Below are 24,314 nucleotides of genomic sequence, written 5' to 3'. Positions count from 1 at the left end.
ATCATTGAAAAGGGTGAGGACAGCTTATTCTATAGGATTGATCCCACATTTGAATATTAACTGTTGTCTATCTTTAGGTCTTTATTAGTTTTGCCTCCTGATATAAGTTGGCATTAGCCCTTATGACCTTCTTCAAGATTACTTGTTAATTTGTATTCACCTAATTTATGCGTTCCGAAAAAAACAGCAGCACATCATACACATGAGGTATATTCATTGCCTTACTACTGAAGTCCTTCTCATGGACCTTGTTTGCCACACTGCCTTGTGCTTGGCAGCATCCCTCTGCATAAAAGATCAGGCTGCGGGACTAACCTTCAGATTCCCAGTGACTGATGTCTCTTGTACTATACATCGAGGAGTACTGCTTCTTCCATCTTCCAGATACATCCGCCAATCTCTTAATGTTCTTTACTGGCTCCCATCTTCCAGATACATCCACCAATCTCTTAATGTTCTGTACTGGTGATTATATATTTTTCTGAAAGTGGCACGTCACTCTGTTTCTATTTACCCAGTTTTATACGGTTGAATTAATTCTTACATTAAATGGTAATGATGCATTTTAATGGTAATCAGCATGATGTAGGCTACTTATTAGCACATGTAGTATGTTTTTGAGGCATTTCTTTTGCTTCTGGTGGTGTTTTTATCTGTCATTTATGTATTCATTTCACTCACTGATTTATTAATCAATTAATTAACTAATTAATTCACTTATTCAATAACCAGTTAGACTGCTAAGTCCAGGGGCACTTTTCAGCAATGACTCAGGCCAGAGACAGCAGTATTACATACACAATATTATTTAAATATATATTTTTTGGCTCACATCTCCCCTTTGACCATCACAACCACATTAGTCCATTAGTTTGTCCTGACCCGCAGCATCCTAGTACATTGGAAGGACGGCAGGGTCACATTTAATTTTGAATGCTTTTAACTTCCCTGCCCTGTTGGCCGTAAAGTGTGATACAGTGCAGTGGTGGGCTAATGTGGTTGTTTGCTTTGCAAATCTAAGCCAGAGTGCTCTGCACTGCTTGACAGGCTTACACATCCCACACCTACCCACGTAGCTGCTCTTCTTGGAGGGTTTCCCAGTGGTCCTCCTGCTTTGGGATTCTCCAACTCCCTGCTTAGGATGAATGAGTCAGTGATGGCTTCATTATCCCACCATTCAGTGGCCACCTCATTAAGTGCCCAGGCCGCATATTAAACCTGTGTTACCTGGGACATAACCAGGGCCAAAACCTTAACCTGCTGAGCTGGTTTAATGTTTGGGTAAAAGACAGGAACTGTTCTATAGAGAAACAAACTAATTAAATGAAGTCAGTCATACAGTTATGGTAGCAAGGTTTATATACAATTAGAAAACATGCAATGATCATTGTTTCAAAGGTAAATTCCATGTTTATTTGAGATATTCTTAGAAAACAAGGAAAGGTTGTTATAGTAGGTTAATGAGAGAAGCAGAGGTAGCAAGAGATGAGTAGGAATAACACTGTTTGGGGTTGCTTTCCTTTAGCACTATAGAAATTAAAGATAGGAAATTTATGGAATAGCACAGTGTGAGACAAAATGGCACTAAGAGTATTTCTTTAGGGTGTGCTGCCGCGAAGCTTGTTTGCAATTGTGCATATTTCTTTCATATTTTTATAAGACAGCAAGTTCTATATTTTGATGGCCATAATGTAAAATGTCATTGCAGAGGGCAGAAAATATACTAACCATCATGTAAAATATCATGATAGGAGCCAACTCTCTGGTGGCATACTGGAATAAAGCCCTGGCTATAGCCCAGTCGACACGGGTTCACTTAATGGTGCGGGTGACTGATGGAGTGGTAGGGAGGATGAGCGTGTGTATCTGGAGGGGAGGGAGGAGTTTGCGTAGGAATCAGGAAGGCAAGCACGATATGTTAAAGCAGACGGGCGGAGGTGAATGTTGACATCTACTCCTGGAGGAAGTGGGGAGTGGTAACTGAAGTACTGACTTCTAAAGGAGGCAAAATGGAAGTAGGGTCTTTAGACAAGGGAAGGAGCAAAGTATCTTAGACGTACATGGAATCTGTGGTAACAGTACATGCAGTACTGTTCAGAAGGAGGAGGAGAATTGAAATTTAAGGGAAGGCAGGATTTCAGCAATTTATGTAATGTTGGAGTGAATGAAAATTGTTAAAATGTATACTGTATGAAAATAACACAGGAAATGTTAGTTTAATTTGTTTTTTTTTCTATTACTGTATATGTATCTATGTCACATTTTAATGTCATTTTAAATAAAGATGTTTAAAAAAAAAGAAAAGAATTATCCAGTCATCAGTTTTGGCCAGGAATTGTTCACAGTAACCTAAAATTAGAAGTAGATGGAGCTGAACCACATCACTTGCATCTGTTTAAAACGATTAGGAATACAAGCTGGAGAAACGCTATGAAAAATGTAATGTGCCTAAGGCAAAAGTAAAATCTGTGCACAACAATAAAAACACTGAAAATATGAAAAGTTGTTAAAAGGCTTCAAAAATTATGCATAGCATGTAGCCGCAAGCTTACAGAATTATATATCCACTAGACATTGAGTTGATCCTGTTTACAGCTGAATCACTTAAAAGAGCACTGTGCTGAAACTGAAAAATAACAAGTTGCCCTGTTCTGCATAGATCACTATATATGTTTGTAAAAGGACTCCTTAGAAGCAGAGATTTTAAACAGTGATGTTTACCTGCAAATGTGGGGGGTGCACATTTGATATCTAAAAAAATATGTACTTTATACATATAGTAAGTTATTTTTCCTTCTTGAGTGCAATGTTTAATGTCTGTTTTGTGGTTTAGAGGGCTTACCATTTTGTTACACAAGTTTTACAGACCACTGTAAAACTTGCATTTCTCGTAGAAGGGAGTGCTGGTAGCACAACTAACTAATAAAGGTTTTACAGCTCAGTGGGTGCTGTTAAGGACTTTTACTGAATTCATAACTGTACCCTATGCAGTTATGCATTAAAGCTGCACCCTCTGACTTTGGTTTAGCAGACCTAATATTGAAAACTTTTACTTGTTACTTTTGCAACACAGAAGTCTGGGAAAAATCAAATCATTGTAGCTTCCTGTATTCCAGGAATTCACATGGATATGTGCTTCATACCAGTTTGGCATTCTGCAACGGGTACCTTAGCATATATATAATAAATTTGTACTGCAAATGAATCATTATATTTATTTTAGTTTGGACAGAAAACTTCATTGATTATCATCCAGACGTTAATAATTTTCTGTTAGTCATTTGCTAGTGTAGATGTCAACATTTTCCTGAGGATTAGTAACCAAATGAAACTCATGTATGTTTGTTTTTTGTTTAGGAAAAATAAGCATGGCTGTGATATATGTCGCTGCAAGAAATGCTTAGACCTTTCATGTAATAATACTTGTCCAGTGGGCTTCAAACAGGACAGTCATGGCTGCCCTACTTGCAAGTGCAGAGGTAGGTTTGGTTACTAAATCTTTTTGTTTCTGTCATTTTGCACTTGTCAGACATACAACAAAAATTACTGAGTGAAGAATGATTTTAATAATGCCTGCAAATAAATATTTATTTCTGAGGTGGTAAATATTGCTTTCTGTTTGAATAGTTACTATGCTTTAATAAACTCTCCCCTGACAGAATTCTATGATATCTGCTTATTTCGTTTTAGTAAGGTATTAAGTGCCAGGCATGTTGATTAGATGAGCCACACTGCATGTTGTTTGCATCAATCTGCATACCTCTCAACTGTCCAGATTTTTGCCTCATATTTTTGATCTGCTCTTTAAAAAGTTGTGGTTTTCTGGCAAGTCATTGACGACTGAAGTCATTAAGTAATGACTTACATTTGACTTTCAGATTTCATATCCTTCAGATAATGGATTTTACTGCAAAACTAGTTATTCTAGCAACTTTCTAAATTTGTAAGAACAATATTTAAACTATGTCCCTAATTTTGGGCCTTTGTCCTCCCATTATTTTGACTTTGTGTAGATTTCTTGCACTAAAAGGTTGAGAGGTATGGTCCACTGTGAAACAGTAATGATGGAGAAGTTACCTTGAGCTTAACTAATTCTTGGGTTGAATATTGTTTAAAAATCAAAATGAATATTGTGGAGCTGAGAGTCTATTCTATAATCTTCATTATAAATAATCAGTCTGGGATATCAAAACTAGAAAACACTTTTATAGAGGTGAAGGAGACTTAATCAGTATGCAGTGCTCTTAGATGCACTGGGGCACTGTTCTGTGAGCCGTTATGCTGGCTGTGTGATGGCATGATAGATTCCTAACCATCCATGCACCTGTGGCTGTGTTTGTAGAGAAAGAAGTTGTTACTCAGGCTAATATGAAGTCTTAACATTAGTTTAGAAGCACTTAGTTTTCACATTTTGGTGTTTCTTGGTATGTTCATAGTCAAGGCTTTAGTGTGGACATTGTTTTTGTAACATGGATTTGGAAGCAGGACGGACAAGTCCTGCAAAGTATTTGGGGGGGCATATGATGTCTACTTTCTTGATTGTCACCAGGAGGAAATGCTGCTAGCAAGCAGTTTAGGGTGGTCATGAACAATTACGTGTTGCTGATTCTTTGGTGTGTCCCTACAAAGAGAAGCTTCTAGTACTCCTTTACAGTCTGTGCTGATGACTAGATTATGGCTGATTTAGCCAACACAACCAACTACTTAACAATGTTGTCCAATTCCCTGACTCTAATCTGGACTAAATATTGCCAGGTGACTTAATGTGTGACAATAGAGAGAAACAAACCTAGGTAGCAAGTCACTTCTACAGAAATATAGGATCGGGGGACTTACTCAGCAAGACAATTGTTTTTAACAATTAAATGGTTTGATGGATTACGTAAGCAGTACTTGTGAACTAACCAAGTGAGTACAGTTTGGCAGTATTTCCTACCGCACAAATAGTTAAAGCAGTAGTAATGCATTTAACTGCTGCAACACTGTAAAACTCTCTGTGTGGTAAGCAGTATAGCTTCTTACCTCGGAGCGAGCTGATAAAGTGGCAGAACATTGTTGAACAGTGTGGGGAGGACCTTGTAACAATTTGCCTACTGTAAAGTCACTAAAGAATCAACATGAATAGAATAAGTGAGATTTCATTGAAAGGTGATTAATTGGCTTCTGGTATGGTTTGCAAACCATTTGGTATGATCCGCAAACCATTTTAACACAGATAAAAAACTCTTATGCAGTACTCTCACTTCTCCATGCCACTAATGTCTTTATTCACACAGCTAGACATTGCCTGTGTATTCTTCACTAGTTCAGTATATAATTCCCTCAATTTTCTGATTACAAACTAGTTAATGCCAGGGATGCAGCAGATACTGGTGCAATGCTGCACAGACATGGTGTACTTGTTATGAAGTAATCTACAAGGAGTTGTGGGACTCATGCTAAACCAGCACGGAAAGAAACTTAGGTAAGCACTAGGCTGCTGTATCAGCCCAGGCTGGCCTGTGGGTAGATAGCTGGCATAGGCTGGTCTGTGAATAGAAGGGTGGCATAGGCTAGCCTGTGAGTAGAAAGATGGCATAGGCTGGTTTGTTGGTAAAGAGCTGACACTGGCTGGTCTGTGGGTAGAGAGCTGGTATAGGCTGGCCTGTGGATAGAGAGCTGGCATAGGCTACCCTGTGGATAGAGAGCTGACGTAGGCTAGTCTGTGGGTAGAGAGCTGACATAGGCTGGTCTGTGGGTAAAGAGCTGGCATGGGCTGGTCTGTGGATAGAGAGCTTGCATAGGCTGGCCTGTGTTTAGAGAGCTGGCGTAGGCTTGCCTGTGAATAGAGCGCTGGCGTAGGCTGGCCTGTGGGTAGACAGCTGGCATAGGCTGGCCTGCGGATAGAGAGATGGGGTAGGCTGGCCTGTGAGTAGAGAGCTGGCATAGGCCAACCTGTGAGTAGAGAGCTGGCATTCTTGTTTGAAGTGTCAGCAGTTTGGTTTCAGGATAGTGAGTGATTAAAGGGGTGACAGGAACCATTCAGGCTGGTGAGTGATTAAAGGGTTGACATGAACCAGTCTGCTAATTTCACTGTGGTGCAAAGACCAGAGCTGTGTGTTTAGATCAGCAATGTGTGTGTGTTCTGCATCCCCACTGCTTCATTTGTAAGCTGACCCATATTCTTACAACCTAGTACCCTCACACTTTTGCAGGGTCACTTGTCTCCTCTCTGCATACAACCTCTGATCTTAACCCAGGTCCCCTCATCTCAATCTCTTCACACTGCTTATTAAAAATCACAGCATTGGTCTGCAGTTTGCATTTAATGTAGTTGTTTGTTAACCAGGCAAGTGAAGTGCTTTGTTGTCTTGGTCCTTTTTCAGCTATGGCTTGGGCCACAATGACAAGGGTAAATGTACGATATTTATAAATATATAAACAAGTAACTAAACAAATTAATACATAGATAAACAAATAAATATACATGTACAGTTGGACAGTTTACAGTAGCTGAGAAACTGGCATAGTCTTTTAGGAGATGGGTGAAAAACTACAGTACCCAGAGAGAAAACCCATGCAGACATGGGGAAAACATGTACCTTCTACAAAAATGGTGACTGGAGATCAAGCATAGTTTCAGAAAGTAGAACCATGTCTGCTTTATCAGATATTTTAGTGGTAGTGTAGACATAGTTCAGAAATGACTTCTCTGTACCTATAATCTGTTCTAATTGTATTTAATCTGGAGAGAAAAGGGGTAAATCTCAGGACGGAACAGTATACTTGAATTACAGCACATATGAAAAGTATGCTTTATTCATGAACTAGTATCATATATATGAATACATTTTTCTCAGTATATCTCATTTTGCCATTTTTAACTTAATATGATATATCCTTCTGCTACTTGACCTTCTGGAAACACTGATGACCCTGTCAGCCAATGTGCACCCTTGCCAAAGCAAACAACTTTAAGCTGATGTGCCCCTTGCTGTCTTTCCAAAGCCGCACTGTTTGGGTTGTCCAGTATGTGACATCTTGCATAGAGAACTGCACCTCTGGGAAATGTAGCTTCAGTAACTACTAGTATATACCCTCATCCTAAACTTGAAAAAGACATTGACACTAAGACTCCAACACGTAGAACACAAATTTATTATAATACAAAAAAACACGGATACAAAGTGGTTAAGCGCTTTTCGTCTCTAAAATAGCAGACTTCTTCAGACCATCAGCAAAAACCAAAATCTCAATATATATATATATATATATATATATATATATATATATATATATATATATATATATATATATATATATATACACACACACCACATGGTTGTTTATAATTCATTAACCAATAATATTTAATTTGTCATTAAGTGACATCAGCAACAGGACATTAACATGTAAAATAAGTTAAATAATATAAAAATAAGAAAATGCATTTATAAGTTAAGTAGATGTATATGTAATATATAAATATATAACAAATACACTAACTGGTTGTCATCTCGTTGAATATGTTTTCTCCTACTTCATGTTTTTTAAAAAATGATACTACTAATGTAAATAAATTTGTGTGTATATGTAAATTGTGTGTCCCTGTCATAGCTAACATTGATTCTCGAAGAAGATGGATAAGCTTAACATTACATTTTTCACAAATAGCTGTTAAAAAGCTAGTTGTTTAAAACAAATAAATAAGTAAACAAACATATAAAGTGAATAAAATAAATTCAGTAAAATATAATACAATACAATAGGGGCAATGAACAAAAAACTTTAAGGGCTCTTTTAATAAATTAAATTCTTCAATTTTAAAATACAAGCAATAGAGGTGGCTTTGTTTAGCCCCGGAAGGTTATAAGAGTTCAATCTTAGTTGCCAAATCAGCTCCTGTTTTTCCAAGATTAAATGATAGGGCCCCCCTTTTGTACTCACTACTACCTGACAAGTCACTCTGAAGAGAAAATGATGTGTTTGATGTTCGGAACAATGACTAGCTAAAGCATTAGAGGGGGACTTTTTCCTAATATGGTAGACATGCTCATAGATCCTCTCTTTAAGTTTTCTGTCCTTCTTCCCAATGTAATATGCTGGGCAGGCTACACAGCTAGCCAAGTAGACCACAGATTTTGAATTGCAATTAAATCTACCCTTTGTCTTTACCTTAAAAGATCCTGTTCCAAATTCTGTCCCTGTTGCAATATATACCATAATTGCAACTCTCACACTTAAATGTACTTCCAGTTCTGTTAAAGATCTTCGGTTCAGTTTCTAGAATTTGTTTTAAGTTCTTGTTCTTTCTATAAACAAAGGATGGTGAACTTCCTAGCTTCTTTAATACCGCTGGCTCCATCATAAAAATATTCCAGTTTCTTCTCAAAATGACCTTAATTTCTTTTACTTATTAACAAAAAGGGGTTACAAAACTGCTAGGAACTCTCCTTGTGGTAACTCCTGCATCTTGTGTACCATCCTGATTTATATTGATGGTCTCTTCCGACCTCATACCCTCCTCTAAGGTTAGTAATCTACTAGTGGGTCTGAGTAGTGGCTTATAAAACCCTTCTCTCCTTTTATGTACAACGTCTTCTACCAAGTCAAGGACTAGTGTATTAGGGTAACCTCTTCTCAAGAACATTAGTTTAAGTATCTCACATTCTTCAAGGAAAGTTGTATCATTTGTAACTATCTGTGCTGCTCAGACGAGTTGTCCTTTCAGCACAGATCTCTTCTGATATAATGGGTGGTAACTCATGTAATGTAACATAGAATTTGAGTAGGTGGGTTTTCGGTGTATTCTAGCAACATACTGCTGTTCCTCGATGTTCTTCTTTAACTCAATGTCCAAGTAAGTGATGGCAGTCTCATGAAATGTGTGGGTGAACTTGAAAAAACTGGTGTTATTGTTGAGGTGTTGTACAAAATTCTGGGCTTCGGGTTCAGTGCCTTTAAACAAAATAAAGATGTCATCCAAAAACCTTGTGTACATCCTTATTTTGTCAGCCCATTCTCTATCCGTAAAGATAGTCTTATGCTCCCAACCAGCCAGCACCAAGGTAGCATATGCCCTCATCCTGGCAGTGAGAGCCAGCTCTTCCAGGCTGGGAAATAATTCCTCAAGAGGACAGACTTCTGCAGTATTTGTGCACCGGGAATGTGCAGGAACAGAAAATGGCTGAAGGGTTACTGACTCCTGATTTTCTTGATTGGTCCTTCCTGCACATAGCATACAACTGCAGAGTGTTTCCCCATGTTCTCCCTTTGCCCAATGATGCTAGCCCTGGATTGTGACAGGAGTTGCCATGAGAAATACTAAATCCCAAGACCTTCCCCTTGAGGAAGGAGAGATGCCATAGCAGGTTGTAAGTATGGTAGACCTAGCCTCTCAGAAAAATCTGGTGTGTTGAAATAGATCTATTTCCTTTCCAAATCAAGCAGTCTTAAGTTTTTATTTCTAAGCATCCCATACAGACATAGTTTAGCTTTTTTTTTTTGCTTGCCAAGTGTAAGTACACAAACATAGTTCAGCTGAGAATTATACATTTGATGACTGCTTATGCCACTCACCATTTTTTTTTCATAGAAAGAAACTTAGTGGTCTGAAATGTGAGTAGCAGGCTTTCTATATTAGCCAAGTAGTTAGTAATCACAGTTTTTTACTTGCTGTATATATCACAGTCAGTTGGAAGAGTGTTAGTTATAAAATCTGGGATATGCAGTACTAGAAATAAAAGCTGTTCAGTGTGAACTATGGAAAAGAAGCAAAAAAGATTGGTTTCTTAATTTGGGTAATGCATTTTATATTCATTACGCTGAGAGGTAAACGGGGTTTGGTGCTTACTGTAGCAGAAAAAAGCTGATGTACAGTTTGCTTCTCAGAGAGATAGAACTGAGTAAAATGTTATGGGAAGTATAGTCATTTAGGACCTTAAGAAAAATGTAATGGAAAATTCATCAGGTGCAGCCAGTGTGATTTTATTTATTTGTTTATTTTTTTGGTGTAGATGTTATTGTACAATAGTCACAGTAAAATGTACAGATCGTTAGACTTTTAGTGGCAGTGACCTGTCTTAACATTGTGATCTGGTCTCACAGACTCGCTCACATCCACAGCGCCGCCAGTGAAAACGAGCTCTTGTTTGTCAGTTGACGGGCGCCACCATGACAGTGGGGAGAGCTGGCACGATGGCTGCCGTGAATGCTACTGCCACAATGGACGCGAGATGTGTGCCCTAATCACTTGCCCCGTTCCCAACTGTGGCAATCCTGCCATAAAGGCTGGACAGTGCTGCCCTTCTTGCCCAGGTAAGGAGTGTGTCCAGAGGTCATAAAGGCCCACATTTACTTGTGTACTACTTCAGGACATTACTGCGTACTTGTTGAATGGCAGGAGTCACTGTAAGAATGGTAGTCCATTTCCCAGTTTAGTAGCCACAATTAACCATACTCCATGACATAAAATGATGAGTACATTTTATTATAGCAAATAGTATGTTAGTCCTATAAAAGCCTTGGCTGTTGTAGTAATTGCATTACATAGCACAGTTTATATAAGCAGATGTAATCACTGTTGTAGAAAGCTTTCCCCTATAATATATTATTCTGAGTAGGTTTAAATTTACAAAAGAATTGCACAGCTTATTTATTTATCGGGAGACTGTTTTGTTTATTAAGGATTAGAGTATTTAAAGTACTATTAATTCAGATGCTGTTAGAAAGGGCATTGTGGGCACACATTGCAGATTGGTGCCGTGCTTGCAGGAGACAATGCTACAGCAGCAGTCATGTGCATTGCTGCATCAGGGTGGTATTATATAATATGGGAGATGATAGAATTACTGAAGCCAGCATTTGACAAAGTGTATCAGGCTAAGTACATCAGGGAATATGCTGCGTGCAGAGCGTAGAGCTCTCTGTACACTTTGCAAGCACTCAGAAAATTAAACACACATCAGAGGGTTTATAATAGAGCACAGCAGGTGTTTCACTTAGAAGTAGCTGCCATTCGACAAGTCTATCCATTACAGGCATTTAAGAATGTCACAGATACTTGTTTAACAAAGAAATGCATCTGTTTATATTTTGTATATTTTTTGGTTGGGACACTGCTTGAAATATGGGGAACTTTTTAGCATTGCTTCCAACAGACCCCAGACCTGCGCCTAATTGGTATTCCAGCTGTCATACCTCAGGTGGGATATCATAGAAACTAGACTGTGAATTGTAAGTGCATAAAATGATTAATACTGTATCCCATTTGCCTGACTGCAACCATTACAAATGTGACCGTGAACTGCATTGTTTTCAGTTTACTTGTTCAGAGCTATCTGTCAGTTAATTTCTGACCATAAGAAAGCAGTTGGGAAATTGTACTGCTGCTTTGCTTTCTAGCATCAGGGGGACCACTTTCTAAATAATAAATGCTACCTGTCATGCTGTCTACTACGTGCCTTCTGCAGTTTACTTCTGATTTGTACCTCACACATTTATCTTTTATTTAGGATGAGTGGATGTTTAGATAACTGAAGCCTTTTTACAGCACAGATTCTGCAGAAGAAAAAACAGGAGTTGTGCTGCTTTATCATTTAATTTCTTGGGTATTCGAGGTACTCTGAAGGAAAACAAGGAAACCCTTAAAATGTGTATAATGTGTGTGTGTGTGTGTGTCTGTGAATGCACACACATAGGTGTGTCGTTGTGTGTGCGCGTGTGCACGTGTTTACAGAAAGCCAGACAGATAGGTACATATGTATTGTGTAAGTAGGTGTCTTTACAGGGAGGGATAAACTAGGAAATAAGCACATACACATGCATGTCTGTGGGTGGGTGTTTTGCCTGATTTAACATAGACATAAATCGCATGCTGTTGATTTTGTCTGCTTCTCAGTATACTCCCTCTGCTTTACCAGCTGCCTACACTAAGCAATTTTATGGCTTGCAGCAAAAACTCCATTAGCAGTTTGAGAAGTCTGTCATGTTCCAGAAATTCTGGAAAGTCTAGGCTTTATTTCTGAAAATGTTTTGCATAAGTATATAAGTAGCTTGCTTTCTTGTGCGTCACCTCTTTTGACTGATGTATTTTTTGCTGTATCTGACATTCACATAATTTAATGATAATAGCTTTTGGTGCCTCAGAAAAAGTGTTGATTTCAGTGCTGGTCTATCAGCCAGAACATAGCAAGGCTGATAAAGGTCTGCTTTTCTGCATAAGACAGTAGCAATGAAAAATGGGAGGTTCTGAAATGTATTCTTGGTTGGACAATTGTGACACTTGTTCCGTTGATGTTGCTGTTGGTGCTGTATCTTGGTGTTCTTCACAAAACTGGAGTGCCACTAAAATAGTAAGTACAACTGCATATCACCATATTTTCTTAGCAGAGGTATGATGTAACAGCTCAGTATGACATCATACTCTGTAACTATATCTACACTTCAGAAAGTGTGCACAATCATGAAAAACAAATGGCTTGAGGCACAGCATGAGAAAGTGAAGGCGCAAGTTTCATCCTTCTGCACTCTTCTGAATAAACTGCTTGGTCCTGCAGCTGGATGTTAAGAAATTACATTCATAACCTGTCTGTGTTGAACACTTTTTCTTTAATTACAACATTGTTGAGTAATGACCTGATAAACTGCCATAAAAAGACCCCTACAGCCTTAGAATAATTGTGTGTGCAATTAAATACCCTAAGTAATAACGTCTTAACTTCTCCACTGAGGTTACTTTGTGTGTGTGTGTGTGTGTGTGTGTGTGTGTGTGTGTGTGTGTGTGTGTGTGTGTGTGTGTGTCACTCTTAATTCATTCTGCTTCTGTTTAGACTAGTATACTTAGGAGGCCTGCTATTTGATGGGCAGTTTTACAAACAGACAGACACAATTGATTGAAGTGGATTCTCTAGCAGTGTTTATCTTAATGTGATTTGACTGTGTTTCCAGAATGCATGTGTATGTACTTTATTACTTTAAATGGGATGCTGTATGAAAACACAAATATAGAGAATTAGCAGTTTATGAATGCAGGTGGTTAGCATAATTTGCATTACAGGAAACAAAGACTTGCGTAGGTCAGGATTTCAAAAACTGCACAGCTGTTTCAGGGAGTGTGAATTCCTGTATGCTTTTCCATGTGTTAGCAAAGTTGTTAAGAAAAAAGAAAAATGATTCATTGTAGGGCTTGAACTTCAGTTGTTATAATTGCATGATGATATTATAGTTTTAGAAAGGAGACCATAAAACAAAAATGAATTTAACATAATTTCAAGGAACGTTTGCATTAAAACACATTTGTCATACGAGTACAAATGTGGTGAGTTAGCAGTGGTGTGACAAACATTTCCTGCTTTTTACGTCAAACTGCAACACTGTCGCACACACAACCCCACCATCTGAACTGCCCTGGTTCTGTATTGTAGTAACTACATTTCTTATTATTCATACTAGAAGCATTTGAATAGCTCATTCATCCACTGCTATATGAACACAGTTGCCTTCTTTTGCTGACTTATGTTTACTGTTTTTATTCCTTTTATGTGCATAGCAGTTTTGCTCAGGAATCAGAGAGAAAACCAGAAATAATAAGACACAAAGGCCAAAAGTCTGGGACAGTCTGTTTTTTTTTTTACTCTATTTCAGTTAAAAAGTTAATAGAATAACACATTTTGCATATTCTAAAGAATAAGAAGTGTTCAACTGAATGTTTGTCATCACTGACTGACTATAATCCTTATTGATTCACTAGAAATTCAAAAATTTTAAGAGGGACAGGGCAAAAAGAGAATTGAAAATCAGTGAATTTCAAAAACAGTTGAGAGCTGTCTGTGTGTTTGAAGGTGGGATTGTTGGTGATGCTGACTTGAATAAAATGCTGTTCTTATGTTACCATGAGAAGTGTGGACACTTGTGAATGCTATAAACATTTTTACTAGGTTTTTTTTCTTCAGGAGGTTTGTAATACATTGTCATTGCACTGAATGTATTAATCTCAGATGTTAGGTGCTCACTACAGCAGGGTTGGAGATGGTACAGCAGTTATCCATATATTGATGAAAACGTAGTCTGCAAAATGGATAGTAGACAATATTTAAAGGACCAAAGTCACTATGGTAATCATGAGTCAAAGTCTTTAAAGGACCAAAGTCACTACGGTAATCATGAGTCAAAGTCTTTAAAGGACCAACGTCACTACAGTAATCATAATTCAAAATCTGCTGGTATTGTCTGGTCAGGGAAACACTAGTGACCATGGACTTACAAAATGTAGAGTAACCAGAATTTCTGGTGGACATGAGAGTTTCCTACCACTTTATAAAATAGTGCCAATTGGCAAGAAGAGATATTTTTGTTACCTAAAGTGTACTGCAATTACTGGGATACTGTAGAAATCATCTGTAAGCATTCAAGGACATGGAAAGCCTGCAGGTTTCTCATCAAGTATAAATAATGTAATTTAGTATGCAATTAGGGGAAGGGAGAAAAAAGGTAAAAGGTCAAGGTTCTGTTGCAGACATTTTGGAATGCCCAAAAAAAGGGTGAGGGATGTTGACATTCTAAAATATCACTCGGTGAGTAAAAATGAATTAACAAAAAGCCACATTATAGAACATGTTAAAGTATTTGATACAAAGTACAGAGAGCACAGGCAACAATCAGTGTGGCATTGAGTAAGGGACATCTAGGACCTTGTTGTTTTCAAGGTGATGAGGAATCATAGCTGGGGCAGTGCCTATGAATGACCCAGCATGAACTTTACTTCCTGCAGTACCACATGGGGTGATTGCAGACCATGTGTAACAGGGTATAGAGGTGCAGGGGTGCACAGGAGTGGAGCTGTGTTGTGCAGCACCAGAAGGAATAACCTACCAGGTGAACATTATTTAGTCAGAGAAAGCTGCACAGGTTTAAGTCCTAGTTCTGGAACTAAGAAGGTTAGAGGGTATTGCAGGAGACCTGACAGAGCAGTGGAACTGGCAGGATCAACTGATCTGCAGTAAGATTTAGTACTTTGAGAAATGAGGTCAAATAAAGCTCTGCTAATTTTAGTATTTGAGAAGTTGAGTGACACAGAGCTACCGTTTCACTAAGGTCTTTAGATTTAAGAAATATTACTACTATTTTTTTTTTTTATTTTATTAACCCCATTTTCCCATTTTCTACACTGGGTTGGGATGTTGTCAACTGTTGCCATCTCTCTCGATTCAGTGCCACCCTCCTGCCTTCTTCAGTACTCATGCCTGACTGGTGCAGGTCTTCTGTCACACAATCCATCCACCTCTTTACTAGATGTCCTTGTTTTCTCTTGCCTTCTTCCTGTCTGTTCCAAATCTCCTTCACCAGATTGTCTTCTGCTTTTCTGCAGTTGGAGCTACTTTGGCTTCTGCTGTTATGTCCTTATTTCATCGGTTTCCTACAGTGTGCACCCCACCACCTGTATAAGATACTTCATCTCCATCCGCTCTAGCTTCCTCAAGTGGTCTGCCTTCGCTGCCTCAATTTCTGTAACATACAGCAGTACTGATTGAACCAATACTTTGTACACCTTACTTTTTAGCTTCTTTGACATTCTTTTGTCACTCATTATTCCTGACACCCTGTACCAGTTAGATACAGCCCCTCTGATTTTTAGCTGTGTCCTCCTCATTCAGGCTTCCCTTCTCCTCAGCCACCACTCGCAGATACTTGAAGCTGTTAACCTGCTCCACTATTTTCCCTTCTGGCTCAAATGTCAGCTTTTGATTTCCCATTTCCTGCCATTACTACTGTCTTATATATACTCAGTTTTATCCTGTGTGCCTTCAGTTTTGCATTCCATTCCCCTATTCTTTGCTGAAGTTCTTCCTCAGTTTCTGCCTGTAATGTTAAATCACCTTCATACAGCAACTTTGTTTATCTGCCCCCTTCTGACATGTTTGCTAATGTCGTCTGTCATCCATATGAATAGCAGTGGGCTCAGAGGTGAACCTTGATACACCCTCTTCCACTGGGAACCCCTCTGTGAGAACGAATACTGTTCATATGTGAATCATTGGGTCCTTGCACATAGCTTGCACTGATTCTGATAATGTTTCTGGGTCTTCGAAGAACTGCAGGGCTGCCCAAATCATCTTTCTTGGGACCTTGTTATGTGCCTTCTCCAGGTCTAGGAATACCTAGCTGGACTTTTTCCTCATCTCTACCATCTTCTCAGCTAACTGTCTCACTACAAACATCAGGTCAGTTGTGCTGCATCCTGATCTGAATCCAAACTTCTCACCTCCCATCTTACTTTCTCATGCTCTGAGTATTCATTTATCAGTCAACCTCTCCAGAATTTTCATGCAGTGTGGCAGGAATTTGATAATTCTGTATTGCCCACAGTTGTTCATGTTCCCTTTGTTCTTGTACACTGGCACTAGTTTGCTTATTCTCCAGTCATCTAGGATACACCTTTCTCTCAACACTGCTATGAGTACCCTTAGGAGCCATTGCCCCAATGTCTCACCCAACATCTTTAATGACCTCATCTGAGCCTGCTGCTTTTCCTGACTTCATTTTCCTTAGTGCTGTTCTTACTTCTTCTGTGGTTGGCTCCATAGCTGGCCTTAGGCATAGACCAACTAGGCGGCCGCCTAGGGCGCCGCTCTACTAGGGGCGCTTTTCCAGTATTTATTTGGTGTAGGTAAACCAGGATGGGAGCAGCAGGTGGTGTGGTGTGGGGCCCCACAGAGCCCTTTTGCCTAGGGCACCAGTTGACCTAAGGCAGCTCCTGGATGGCTCCTCCTCTTTCTCTCATCATAGGCTTTATCTGGGCCAGAACAGCTTCTGTGAAGTGTTCTTCATTCAGAAGCTGCTGGAAGTACTCCTGCCATCTGTCTTCAAAGTACTGTTGACTGGTAAGCAGGTTGTTGCAGGCATCTCTTATGAAGTGTGTCTGACTATCGTTTTTATTTTTCTGTCTTTGCCTTGCAGACTGATATAGTTTCTTTGTACGACCTACTGACTCACTTTCCAGAAGCTGATAGAGTGCCTCTGATGCCTCATTCTTTGCTATTGCAACTCCTCTCTTAGCCTCTTTGTTAGCCAGTCAGTGTTACTTCCAAGCCTGGTCCATCTTTTCTATCTCCCACTTTTTCCTGCACCCTTTCTTTCTTTTGATGACTTCCAGGACTTCTGTATTCCACCACCAGCTTTCCATATATACCTTATTTCAATACCTGGCTCAGTCACATACCTGTTCAATAGCCTCACACATGCTGTTTTGAGGTGCTGCCATTCTTCTTCTTCAGCTCCACCTATTTCCTCTTCTTATTGAGGTACTAGAGACCTGAGTAATTCCTTCAACTTTTGTACTTTCTGTCCAGTCAAATTCCACGTCTTCAGTCTGGTCTTTGTTGACCTTAGAGTTTTCTCTGACCATTGCTTGCAGCTAATTATGGCAAACCAATAGTTTATACTGTGGGCCTGCTGTTTCACTGGGATGGCTTTATAATCATTGATTCTGCACCAGTACCCTTTCCTTACTAGGAGAAAGTCTACCTGAGTTGCATGTTGGCCACTGTTGTTTGTGACTTGTATGTCTTTTTGAACCGTGTGCTGGCTACTGTCAAGCTATTTGCCAGACAGAAGTCTAGAATGGCCTCGCCTTCTTTATTCCTGTTGCCCCACCCATGTGAACTTAATCTATGTGATGACCTTATAAATGTCAGTGTTTCATATTTTCTAAACTATATATTTTGATGCATTTAGTTTGCTAGCACTGTCACATATAATTGGCATAATCCATAGTATATTATTTGTGCTATATGGGACACTTTCAGTCATACAAGCCATGAGATAAGCAGTGAGTTAGCACGTAGATAGGAGAGACATGCTCTGAAGACTTGTATAGACATGCTGGATATGTTTATTGCATATGTTTGCATTCTTTTCAATAAACGGTTCATACAGCACAGTAGTAGGCATTTATTTCACTCTCTTTATGAAAAATGTCAGCACAAAGGCTTGGTAATATAGCTGTAGGTACTCTTATTTTTTATGAAATGGTCACCATAAGATATTCTAAACTGTTCTGAACACTCATGTTTGTTTCCAGGTCAGGTGTACATCTCTTGAATAAACGTTTGCCATCAGAACTGTTTTTCTTTGTTGTTTGCCATCAGAACTGTTTTCTCTTTGTTGGTTTTTGGATTTGCATTTGCAAATTGGTTATTGTAATCCTTTTGCTAGTAATGTGCCACAGGAGGTTAAGAATGAATACATGAGTTATGTGTTGTTATTTTCAAACTCGGCCAAAGCGGGAAATACTACATTGGTAGAAAAAGCCCAGTCACCTGTAGTAAGTATGATTATGTACCTGAATGCAGATAAAAAAAAATAAAATTATCTATAGCTGCTGGGAAATACTGCACATGAACATGCGTCTGTTTGCTGTTTGCATCTTATGGTTCTATACTTCATTTTCTGACCGATTCTCTCCTCGCCTCATGTTTTGCAGATGACACAGGGGTTCGGACCCCCGAGTTGAGTAATCCTTCTGTCTGCCATGCACCTGGAGGAGAGTACTTTGTGGAAGGGGAAACGTGGAACATTGACTCATGCACACAGTGCACATGTAACAGTGGCCGTGTCCTTTGCGAAACTGAGGTCTGCCCACCTTTGCTGTGCCAAAATCCTGTCCGATCACAGGATTCCTGCTGTCCACAGTGTCCAGGTAAAATCGCATCTTGTAAATGGCTGTCAGCCTGTGGGTATATATAGAGCTGTTTTTTGTAACTGTCTGTAGTCTTCAAGAGAAAACCTTTGATGAAAATGAAATCACCTAACTGCAGTTACGTGAAAGGCAGGACAGGAATGTTAACGCTTGGGGAAAAAAAAGACATGTTTATTGTTACAGGAGTAAGTGTGTGTCTACTCCCCCAGAGTATATCTTTAGTAATTTATATGAAACAGAAGACTTCAGAAAACTTGCAGATGAAGAAAAGTAATGGGGTGTTGAATCCTTTAGTAGTAGAAGAAAACAGTAAACCCATCGTAAATGACACCCAGCTTCTTTAGAACAAGGGATTGATTGTTCTGTGAGGCTGAAGTGTACAGCAGCTTTTTCACCTGTGGTGCAATCATGAAGAGACTAGAAGTAACAGGGACTAAAACCATAGAAAGTCTTCATAAATTCAGATTATGTGAACTCCACTGGTAGATAAATATGATTTTGTTGTTTCAAGTTCCAAGATGGGAACCAGGTCATTGTTTACTCAAAATTCACTGAAAAAGTCTCAGATGTGACTTACTGAGCAAAACACTTGTGGGTGTTGATACACAGCCACCTTCTGAGGTACCCTGTAGCAGGTTCTGATGATAAATAAGCTAGTGCAGTCAGTTGAGTTGTCAGAACACCATGAGATGTAACTAACAAACTCTTCATTGACTCATCTGAGCATTGCCTCCTGTTCTCCCAACATGTCATCATGAAACACTGAATTGTGGTTTGAAATGTAATGTTCTGTGAGCCTTTAGAGTCAGCAGTGTGTTATGAGTGTATCCAGATTCTTGAACTCTGCATTGTACTTTAAAGTTAAATAGAAAACAAACCCATTGCTGACTTTTCTGAACATTGCCTTTTCATGGCTCAACATGTTGCTCTGAAATAGGAAATTGTGGACTGATATTTCTGGTAGCCTTTAGAGTTAGCAGTATGTCTTACCAATGTGCCAGTGTAATGGAGCACACACCATTCAACTGTAAGATAATGCATTCAAGTACTGTTTCCTTGGAAACGTGGAATAAGACTAATGCCATTGCTGAGGATGTATGGCATCCTCCCACCACTTCCTCTGTTAGGCCTTCTCTGTAACGTAAGAAATGGAAAGTAATCTTATGCCAAGGTAGGCATGCGAATGCCCTGCTACCTTGTATTCTCTCAGTCTCATAACAGAAAGTTTGTCCAATCTGCCTTGTAGCAGTCCAAACTACTCTGAGATGGTCATTTGTGTGGCTTCACCTCAGCTTGCAGGAACACATCTGAGAGAGGTGGCTTGGACATATAGGAAGAGATCACAGTTTGGAATTATTCAGGCCACTCTCAGTCTGTCCTTCTGTTGCATACGAGGTGATGTTAAGCCAAATGGCTGATGAAGTTTCAGTCCTTTCTTGCCAGAAGCACAGTACAGACTCTTTTGCCTACGAAATTGTAATAGCGTACTTCCTGTGTGTTGCCTGTTCTGCAAGAAGTTGGAGATCCCAAACAGTTGTTGAGCCTAATGATTTCAACCTTCATATTACTTATTTGAAGTTTCTCACAGTCATGCTTCAAGCCTTGATCTCTCCTGTGTGCATGGTTTTTGGATGACCGTTAGATATTTGCTGATTTATCAGCAGCTGAGAACCTCAAAGAATGTTCACGCATCACCTCGTGTGGAGAATACAAGGTGTTTCTGTGTGAGTTTTCCATAAGATAACCATAGTAGTAAATTTCCTGCAGCACGGAAACCATTTTTTTACCTGACCATGTTGCTAATGGCCCTGTCTAGGATTTCCTAGCACTAATACTTCCTTGAGATTTATTCTGCCTTCAGTCATTCAGGAGCACCATTAGCCAGAAGAAGTTATTTGTGCTTTCAGTGTAGAGCAGTCATTTTATAGGGACAGTTTTGAACATGGTCCAAAACCAGAAACTGTTTTCCTTTGGTGACAGGCCATGGAAGTGGATTTCTAGGTTATATTAAGGACACTGGTCAGGCCTGCTGACTGTTATACCTTCTGAGGTTTGTGATGGCATTCAAAGGCCTTCTGACCCATGCCATATAACCAGTTGGCTGGCAGTAATTCCTTCTGACCCCTGCCATATAACCAGTTGACAGGCAGTGACTGCTGAGTCCTCACTGACTCTCAGCTGTGCTTACTGAAGACTGTTGCCTGGATTGGTAAATCTAAGCCCATAACCTGGAGATGAACTTTCTCTTAACCTTGTGAGTTTGTAAATTACGACATATCTCAGGGTAGTGCCGAAGCCAAATTCGGGTGTATCCTAATTTCTGGCTGTTAGATTCCATCAGAGGATTTTCTCCAAATCAGCCTCCTTGAACTGAGGGCTTTGTTTGTAGCCCTGCTGGGAGTTAGGCAGGACCTTTGTACCTGAACAGGTTGTAGGGGAGGGATTGGTGTTGCATTCCTGTTGTCTAACCACAGAAGTGATAACGAAGTGAGATGAACCAGCCTGGGACATGGTTCACATCTTCGAAGAATCCAGTCTCTTGGCCGAAGCAATAATAATAATACTATAACAGTAATAATAATACCATCATAGTAATAATAGTACCTATTTCTTAACCAGGTAGTTCCAATGGACCCACTGTCCCTTTTCTTGAGCGACCCATGAGCAATATCTAGTTAAGTGACTTGCTAACATTCACACAGCAGGCAAACGGGAGCTGGTAGAATTAAACCCTGTATCATCAGAATTCCAGCTTACAACTCTAACCTCTGCACCAAATGTCAAACTCACAGCGCAAGTCCCCCTTTTGAATTTTGGCTGTCTTCCAGAAGTAGGTCATTGACTCCCTCTCTTCAGTGATGAAGAGAGTAGAGTGCTGCCCTTATTGTGCTTCCTCCAGCATTACAGAGAATGACAAGTATTAAACGTATCCATGGTAGAATTTTTGGAAAAGTTCCACTCACAGAGACCAAGACTTATTCTTGTCATTCTGTGGTAGAGCAGAAGGATGTGTATGACATCTGTGCCCATCTCTGTCCATTCCCTGGAGGTGTGTTTGACATCTCTCTGTCCATTCCCTGGAGGTGTGTCTGACATCTCTCTCTCCATTCCCTGGAGGTGTGCTTGACATCTCTCTCTCCATTGCCTGGAGGTGTGTTTGACATCTCTCTCTCCATTCCCTGGAGGTGTGTTTGACATCTCTCTCTCCATTCCCTGGAGGTGTGTTTGACATCTCTCTCTCCATTTCCTGGAGGTGTGTTTGACATCTCTCTCTCCATTGCCTGGAGGTGTGTTTGACATCTGTCTCTCCATTCCCTGGAGGTGTGTTTGACATCTCTCTCTCCATTCCCTGGAGGTGTGTTTGACATCTCTCTCTCCATTCCCTGGAGGTGTGTTTGACATCTGTCTCTCCATTCCCTGGATGTGTGTTTGACATCTCTCTCTCCATTCCCTGGAGGTGTGTTTGACATCTCTCTCCCCATTCCCTGGAGGTGTGTTTGACATCTCTCTGTCCATTCCCTGGAGGTGTGTTTGACATCTCTCTCTCCATTCCCTGGAGGTGTGTTTGACATCTCTCTCTCCATTCCCCTGAGGTGTGTTTGACATCTCTCTCTCCATTCCCTGGAGGTGTGTTTGACATCTCTCTCTCCATTCCCTGGAGGTGTGTTTGACATCTCTCTGTCCATTCCCTGGAGGTGTGTTTGACATCTCTCTCCATTCCCTGGAGGTGTGTTTGACATCTCTCTCTCCATTCCCTGGAGGTGTGTTTGACATCTCTCTCTCCATTCCCTGGAGGTGTGTTTGACATCTCTCTCCATTCCCCTGAGGTGTGTTTGACATCTCTCCGTCCATTCCCTGGAGGTGTGTTTGACATCTCTCTCTCCATTCCCTGGAGGTGTGTTTGACATCTCTCTCTCCATTCCCTGGAGGTGTGGTTGCCATCTCTCTCTGCATTCCCTGGAGGTGTGTTTGACATCTCTCTCTCCATTCCCTGGAGGTGTGTTTGACATCTCTCTCTCCATTACCTGGAGGTGTGTTTGACATCTCTCTCTCCATTCCCTGGAGGTGTGTTTGACATCTCTCTCCATTCCCTGGAGGTGTGTTTGACATCTCTCTCTCCATTCCCTGGAGGTGTGTTTGACATCTCTCTGTCCATTCCCTGGAGGTGTGTTTGACATCTTCTCTGTCCATTCCCTGAGGTGTGTCTGACATCTCTCTCTCCATTCCCTGGAGGTGTGTTTGACATCTCTCTCTCCATTCCCTGGAGGTGTGTTTGACATCTCTCTGTCCATTCCCTGGAGGTGTGTTTGACATCTCTCTCCATTCCCTGGAGGTGTGTTTGACATCTCTCTGTCCATTCCCTGGAGGTGTGTTTGACATCTCTCTCTCCATTCCCTGGAGGTGTGTTTGACATCTCTCTCTCCATTCCCTGGAGGTGTGTTTGACATCTCTCTCTCCATTCCCTGGAGGTGTGTTTGACATCTCTCTCTCCATTCCCTGGAGGTGTGTTTGACATCTCTCTCTCCATTCCCTGGAGGTGTGTTTGACATCTCTCTCTCCATTCCGTGGAGGTGTGTTTGACATCTCTCTGTCCATTCCCTGGAGGTGTGTTTGACATCACTCTCCATTCCCTGGAGGTGTGTTTGACATCTCTCTCTCCATTCCCTGGAGGTGTGTTTGACATCTCTCTCCATTCCCTGGAGGTGTGTTTGACATCGCTCTCTCCATTCCCTGGAGGTGTGTTTGACATCTCTCTCTCCATTCCCTGGAGGTGTGTTTGACATCTCTCTCCATTCCCTGGAGGTGTGTTTGTCATCTCTCTCTCCATTCCCTGGAGGTGTGTTTGTCATCTCTCTCTCCATTCCCTGGAGGTGTGTTTGACATCTCTCTCCATTCCCTGGAGGTGTGTTTGACATCTCTCTCTCCATTCCCTGGAGGTGTGTTTGACATCTCTCTCTCCATTCCCTGGAGGTGTGTTTGACATCTCTCTCTCCATTCCCTGGAGGTGTGTTTGACATCTCTCTCTCCATTCCCTGGAGGTGTGTTTGACATCTCTCTCCATTCTCTGGAGGTGTGTTTGACATCTCTCTCCCCATTCCCTGGAGGTGTGGTTGACAGCTATGTCTCGATTCCCTGGAGGTGTGTTTGACATCTCTCTCTCCATTCCCTGGTGGTGTGTTTGACATCTCTCTCTCCATTCCCCTGAGGTGTGTTTGACATCTGTTTCTCCATTCCCTGGAGGTGTGTTTGACATCTCTCTCCATTCCCTGGAGGTGTGTTTGACATCTCTCTCCATTCCCTGGAGGTGTGTTTGACATCTCTCTGTCCATTCCCTGGAGGTGTGTTTGACATCTCTCTCCATTCCCCTGAGGTGTGTTTGACATCTGTCTGTCCATTCCCTGGAGGTGTGTTTCACATCTCTCTCTCCATTCCCTGGAGGTGTGTTTGACATCTCTCTCTCTCCATTCCCTGCAGGTGTTCTTGACATCTCTCTGTCCATTCCCTGGAGGTGTGTTTGACATCTCTCTCTCCATTCCCTGGAGGTGTGTTTGACATCTCTCTCTCCATTCCCTGGAGGTGTGTTTGACATCTCTCTGTCAATTCCCTGGAGGTGTGTTTAACATCTTCTCTGTCCATT

At 40.6% G+C, this 24,314-nt stretch overlaps 1 protein-coding gene across 2 annotated transcripts in view; it reads left to right on the top strand.

Moving 5' to 3' along the window:
- Positions 1–24,314, top strand: part of CRIM1 (cysteine rich transmembrane BMP regulator 1) — a 1,731,222-nt gene that overhangs the window by 1,507,885 nt on the left and 199,023 nt on the right. Inside the window, exons 10-12 of one of the 2 annotated variants that reach the window (XM_044058913.1) lie at positions 3,358–3,479; positions 10,087–10,296; positions 18,461–18,676. In XM_044058913.1, the coding sequence (XP_043914848.1) occupies positions 3,358–3,479; positions 10,087–10,296; positions 18,461–18,676 (548 nt within the window). The remainder of the gene's footprint in view (positions 1–3,357; positions 3,480–10,086; positions 10,297–18,460; positions 18,677–24,314) is intronic. The other variant, XM_044058922.1, reaches the window with a different exon arrangement.

This window comes from Protopterus annectens, chromosome 1.part2 (assembly GCF_019279795.1).
Source record: "Protopterus annectens isolate FY-2018-M chromosome 1.part2, PAN1.0, whole genome shotgun sequence".
NCBI classification, from domain to species: domain Eukaryota; kingdom Metazoa; phylum Chordata; order Ceratodontiformes; family Protopteridae; genus Protopterus; species Protopterus annectens.
This window is presented reverse-complemented; position numbering and strand designations above follow the sequence as displayed.